The following is a 6491-nucleotide window of genomic DNA, read 5'->3' as shown; positions in this document are numbered from 1 at the left end:
ATTTATTGCTTTCGGTCTGGTCAACGGTTACACATCATTTGCTTACATTATACAATAACCTCTTCCGGGGTTGTTTTAGCATACTATAGCCTATAGTATAACAGCTAACATGGGGGGAGGGGTAGATTGAATAACGATGCAGTCAATACAGCCAGTTGATGCCTGAAATGGCAGGCTTGGGCTTCCCTCCCCACCACCACCCTGTCGTTCTTTTAAGACCCAGTTTCACATCTTGCTCTGCCGCTTTCAATCACCAGTCCCAGAACGAACACCTCAGATTCTGCAGGATTTCAATGGTGAAAGTTCACTGACAGTTGATCTGGCGGGAGGGAGGTAGGGTGTTATCTACATGTGTATCGCTGTCAGTTAGATCATGTATATACAATAGCGAATCTAAAAGATAGTGCTGTGTCCTTTATGTTGAGTATGTTATTGAAATTAATATGTACATTAATTAAAAAGACAATTTTAAAAAAAGATCACAACCTGACAAAACCCCTGAAAGAAAAGAAAAAAATGTGTAAATTTTTGTGATCTGCAATAATTTTATTTGAGTGTCTTACATTTCCACACAAGGTGTTATCTCAGCATCTGTCACACGGGTGGCATTTTGAGTTCTTGCCAACTCCATAACACTCCACAGACAGGCTTCAGCAGCACATTTAGGGCACATTTGTGAGATGTGACATCGTTAGTGTGTGACACACCCACCAGAGTACTGACCAATCTGCTGTTAGAGCTGAATAGTGACTGAGTCAGCTGCCATACGGAAACTATTATTGCATCTTGCCAATTATAGTTATCGCCTTCGAGCTCCAACAGTGTGACCCATCTCTGATCTGTATCTATTTGCTTCTGATTATGTTTTTCTATCTTGTTACAGCCTAGTTAAAACCCTTCTTTCCACATAGCTACACAAGCCAACCTCTGAGGATGATCTAGTCCTGTATAGCCGCTGAGACATACATTAACAGTTAAACCAAACTTTTGACTTTATTACATAAACAAGATTCTTCACTGTATACCTAGAACAAATCAGTATGTGACAGAACAAACATATCCTATCTTGTATCTTTAAAAACAAGGACTTGTAAAATTCAAAGGAAAAACAAAGAAAAAATGACAAAAAAATCACTCTGCCTTGTCATGGGTTTGGTCTTATGAATAAAATATATGCTTGATGTCCAAAAACTGTATTTCTGTCTTTATTGTTTAGATCTGCTCTTTATTTTTTGTGTGTTCAAATGGGTTTTAAAAACATTTCTAACAACATTTGTTCTCAATATTAACATTTAGAAAAAGACATTTCAAATCACATATCTTCCTCACTGAGGAAAGAGTTAATTTGCAACATAGATTAATTTTCAGTATGAATATCAATTAATGCACAACTGCCCACATACAATTTGATCTAAGACATAACCATGCATCATCAAACACTTTCAAAAACAGCAACAATATTTGTCACCACATTTTGTCATTCTGTAATCTTTGCGCAAAATCAGTGCGGCACCTCTTGCCTTTCCCACATCATTACCACCAGCAGTTGTGAGAATCTGCCTCATCAGCACTGGCAGCAGCTGGGCTTGGGGCTGCACTGAGGGGTGCAGCAAGGCTCCAGTTCACGGTCCGACCCTTTTCCTATCTGGCTCTCTCCGAACACCATGGTGGCTTCAAACTGGTCCTTCACTTTCAGGATCCTGTCCAGCAGGTCCTGGAGGTCAGGCCGGCTCACCAGAGAGAGAGGGTACTTCTCAGAGGGATCGGCCTCCAGGTCGAAAATAAGCGGGGGGTCGTGGGGCTTGAGGACTGAGAATATATCGCAGTCTTTGTCCGGGGTAGTCCCACTGTGAGTAGCACCTGGAGCGCAAATATGAAAAAGCAGGAGTCAAAACCACTTGAGTTCTACGACTGTGTGACTGACATTTGACATTTCAACAAACACAGTGTGCGTACCGCGGGTGTAGAAGTGGGCCTTGTACTTCTCTAGCCTGAGAGCAAACAGGCCGTACATTTCACTGGGATCTGTGGGGTAGAACATCATCACCTCCCTCTTACCCTACAAAACAAGAAATGAACATGAAAATAAATAAACTTGTATGATTTTAACGCAACTGTGATCTTTACTGAGTGTGAGGTATGATGCCTCTACCTGTCCATGGTTGACCAGGATCTCTGTCATATCCACCCCATCCAGCTGCACCTGGGGCAGTTTGGCTCCTGCCAGCCTTGCCATAGTGGGCAGGATATCTAGAGTGCTGGCCAGCTCATGGGTCACACCTAAAGAGATGCACTTTTTACATTCTGTGTCTCAATGGTTCTGCATTGAGAAACCGGTGCATTACTACTTCCTGTTGCCAGCTATGGCCTTCACTAAATTGCTCCACAACCTGCACAAAATTTGTAATTTGTTAAATGATGTATCTAGTGCTAGCAACATTACAATTTTGTTGTTTTTGTTGGATTGGTTTGTCAGTAAGTCGCAAAAAGAAACTTGCCACAGGAAGTTGTAATGCATCGGTTTAGCTGTTACCATGACAATGTGAAAAGGGGCTATTACAGAAGAGTGATGGCCAGTTGATAAATTAATGCACTACGACCTGTTTTTTGATTGTGACAAACTAATAACTTGGTTTCTAATAAGGTGTACTGGAGTTCTGGGCTCATATCACGCTATAAATGAGGTGGTCCTGTCCTGACCTGGCCTAATGGTCCCAGGCCAGAAGGCGATGGCCGGCTCTCTCATGCCCCCCTCATAGGTGGTGCCCTTCCCACACTTCAGAGGCCCAGAATTACCTCCACGGGACATACGCATCAGCTCAGGTCTAGGCATGGAGGAATAACAAGCCATTTGATAAAAGGGCAATAAATGCCATACAGCAATTGCATTTATTGCCCTCTACTAATATGGGCCATAAATCCCATATTACTAGAGGGCAAAGATAAAACACAACTTGACCTTTGAATAGAAGATAAACATAGATAGCATATCACAACTAATGTGGAGGCAGATTAAAATGTCAACACATTTAAGAATTAAGATGTTAATTATGTAAACATGACTATATGTGCAAGTCTTTTCTGTAAAAACCACACACTCACGCACTAATATTGACTCATCTCAATCTATAGTTGACAGATACACCTGTACATGACACCAATCAATGAAAAGAAGGCACAGGCTATAAATTCAGTCGTATATAAAAACAAACCAGAGGCAAAAACCAACCCATTGTCAGAGGTGAAGAAAACAAGTGTGTTGTTGATCACTCCTGTCTGCTCCAGGGTGGCCAGCAGGTTTCCCACAGTGGTGTCGAACTCCAACAGAGCGTCTCCATAAGGCCCCCTCAGAGACCGCCCAGCTGCCCCGGGACCCGCATACTGGGGGTAGTGGGTGTGCTGGAGGGATTTAAAAGTGCATTAAGTATGTATTACGTATGTACTGTCCCATAGCACAAAATCACCATATACCTGAAGGGGTCTGATAAGGTTGTTGATAAATTCCAATGACTCAACAATTGCTTCGCCAGGTGATGAGATTTCTCGTTTCAAAGACTCTCTTTACAGCCTGTACTCTCAGTTTTGGAAACAAACCCCCCTCCCTTTGCACTTTCAACTGCTCAAGATGGAGGACAGTGCTACGAGGCTACGAGGGAACGAGCGGTGTTGCAACACATTTCGTCCTTGAGCCAAAAAAGCAAATGCAGAAAAACAAAGCAGTATTATTGTGCATTGATTACCTCTTCACTACACATTTCTGATCTTTGCTCTAATTAGCCAGATAACTTGTTCTATTGTGAAAATGTGACATTTATATTTCTGTCAGTTACAGGCTGCTGTAAGCTGTGCCAGACACCTGTTCATGTTGCAGATAGATTGGTAAAAGTTTGATAAAAGTCCTTAATTAGGCCACATAATGCCCCTTTAAAACATCAGTTGACTGAGGGATTGAACAATTGGTCAAATATATCGCCATCTACAAAATATTTGGACTGTCTGCTCTTTTCAAGAAATAGACTGACCAGCAGGGGATTATAATCCTGCATTGATTCTACAGAAAAAGTGGGTGCAACTCAATATTAGGAAAGAGGTCCTATGTTTTATAAGGTCAGTGTAAGTGTGCGCCATCTCAGCCAGTTTCTGTTGCTTACATGGGAGGGATAGTAGAGGAAGAAGGGTTGTTTTTTCTTGGCTGACATGGTGATGAAATTGGTCGCAAAGTCGCTGTAAGCCCGCTCCAGATCCAGGAAGTTGACTGGTTGCTGCTTGATGATGTCATTGTACATCAGGGGGACGGTTACGCCGCCAACGTCGCAGAACCCAAAACACTTCACATCCGGAGGGAAACAGGTCAGGTTCCGACAGGGGCCCTGCGAGGGAGGAAGGGACAGACAGATTTAAATATTAACTTCAGAGTAACTATTATGTGGGTGATAATTTCACACAAAAGTCAAAAACTAAATTAGAACAAACTGATGCATTCAAAATACTATCCATATTGTAAAAAGACATTACCTGAAGGCCATCATAATTTAAAAAGAATAAAATCCACTCTGTAAAGGTCTTCAGTTAACCTACTATCCTTTAACAAGTATCATCATTGTTTATTTTTTTTTCCAATTGTCAGCATAGTAGGTGGAAAACAAAATTATACTGACCATGTCGTGGGAGTAGGGGATCCCTAGGTATTGGTCAAACCCCTGATTGGTTGGTAGGTACATCCCATTAGCCCCAAATCCCAGGTGCCACTTCCCCATAGCAGCAGTGGCATAGCCCATCGGCTTCAACACCTCGGCAATGGTGGTCTCATTGAGGGGAAGCCCCCCTATAGAGCCGGGGTACAACACTCCTGGGTAGATCCCCGAGCGGGTCTGGTAGCGCCCGGTCAGCAAAGACGCCCTGGAAGGCCACCATAACAACACAACATGGCGGTTCATTAAGTGAAATAAACAGTGGTCATGTTCACAGGGACAGATAGCAAGACGTTCCTCACCATGTGTGTGTATACCGTGTGTGTATAGAGGGTTAGGTTTTCATTTTATGGTTGAGAAAAACTGAACAGAGTTTGGAGGATTTGGCTGAAAAATCAATAATCTGCATAAACTCAAAAATTACTGAACAAGTATTCTTTGAATTCCACCATGGGGGTCTACTAATTAAAGACAAAAAACAGCATGCAGAATGTGCAGAGTAGAGGATTAAAATTTTGCTCTCTACTTCTCTCTCTATCACTTTCTCGCTCTCTCTGTTTTTCCAGCGCACACACACACACACACACACACACACACACACACACACACACACACACACACACACACATCACTAGAATATCCCTATAGGGCTTAGTGTGTGTCTGTGGTAGTCAACTGTGAGTTTATAATAACCTTATCGTACTTTATGGTATTTTTACCATAACAGGGAAATTGTACAGTATTCCTTCAAGATTTATTGACAACACTTGAATGGTCGTTCCAGTTAATTAACCTGTGTGTTAACCTATGGAAAGGTATTGTAAGTGCACAATAATAGCGCACAATAGTATTACTTCCTAATACATAATGTACTTGCAACAATGTAACAATCTGTTGATGCACAAACACTGGAATAAGGCCGTTGTAAAGAAAAGTGTCACCTATTTATCACAGGATTCTTCTCACGCCGGTTACAAATAGTAATTTTCAGCCAGACAGTGGATCTACCGTGTGTATGCCTTAATGCCTACCTGGACGGGCTGCAGACAGGACTGGTGCAGTAGAAGTCTGTGAAGCGGAGTCCTCCGGATGCCAGGCGGTCCAGGTTGGGAGTGAGTGAACTGGGGTGCCCATAACACCCCAAGTCGCCAAAACCCAAGTCGTCCGCGAAAAGGAGGACAAAATTCGGCGGAGAAGCTAAGCAGCTGCAAAAAAGGAAAAGGTTTAAAAAGGCGAGGAGGGTATGATCCATTTTGCGTTGCCTTTCATTTGAGCTAGGACACGGAGTGAGAAGGCGTAGGCTACTCGACTGAAGAGGAAGCAAAACAGAAAGTCACGTGCTCGCTCATGGAAGCTGTCGCCTATGGATGACGCCACGGACCGCTGGACAATGTAGTACCGCTTTTTTTTTTTTTACTATTTTATTACAACAAGTATAAATACAACAACAATATCAACAAGTTCTCAACACTTTGTGTATACAACTTGATCACAATCACACAATTACAAACACGCCAGGGGGACTAAAGGTTAATAATAAAGACAAAAATGAAGAAAATAAATAGTTAAATAAATATCTTGTAAAGCTTAAACTGGTTATACCTTTTAACAGCTTTTTTGTTTGTACATTCGGATATTGAAGAAATGTATTGTTTGATATATGCAGTCAGCTCTGGAAAGGTTGGCTTTTTGCTCAAGAATTTGGATCTGTGAATATAAAATTTGGTCAAAATAATAAGCGAATTAATTACAATGTAGTACCGCTGTTGCATTTTGTAGCTTAAACCGAGAGTCAAGCAT

The 6491-nt window shown here is 41.9% G+C and overlaps 1 protein-coding gene across 1 annotated transcript; it reads right to left on the bottom strand.

Moving 5' to 3' along the window:
* Positions 1–498: 498 nt before the first annotated feature.
* Positions 499–5975, bottom strand: arsa (arylsulfatase A). The gene is made up of 8 exons (XM_071537742.1): positions 5723–5975; positions 4659–4899; positions 4152–4370; positions 3230–3399; positions 2701–2825; positions 2153–2280; positions 1957–2059; positions 499–1860 (listed from the first exon to the last, which is right to left on the bottom strand). The coding sequence occupies exons 1-8, from the start codon at positions 5941–5943 to the stop codon at positions 1565–1567; spliced, it is 1503 nt and encodes a 500-aa protein (XP_071393843.1). The 5' UTR covers positions 5944–5975; the 3' UTR covers positions 499–1564.
* Positions 5976–6491: the final 516 nt, after the last annotated feature.

This window comes from Centroberyx affinis, unplaced genomic scaffold (assembly GCF_046629955.1).
Source record: "Centroberyx affinis isolate AG114_WGS23_722 - 3 ecotype Tasmania unplaced genomic scaffold, CSIRO-AGI_Caff_v1 ptg000189l_1, whole genome shotgun sequence".
NCBI classification, from domain to species: domain Eukaryota; kingdom Metazoa; phylum Chordata; class Actinopteri; order Beryciformes; family Berycidae; genus Centroberyx; species Centroberyx affinis.
Note: the sequence above shows the minus strand (reverse complement) of the source record. Positions and strands in the feature narration are given on the sequence as shown.

Coding starts and splice junctions, on each gene's coding strand:
- arsa (XM_071537742.1), bottom strand. CDS start 5,943: ATGGATCATACCCTCCTCGCCTTTTTAAACCTTTTCCTTTTTTGCAGC. Junction 3,400..4,151: donor TCCTCTACTATCCCTCCCAT/GTAAGCAACAGA, acceptor AAATCCCTCCAG/CACACCCACTACCCCCAGTA. Junction 2,826..3,229: donor TTCTTCACCTCTGACAATGG/GTTGGTTTTTGC, acceptor CTCCATGCCTAG/ACCTGAGCTGATGCGTATGT.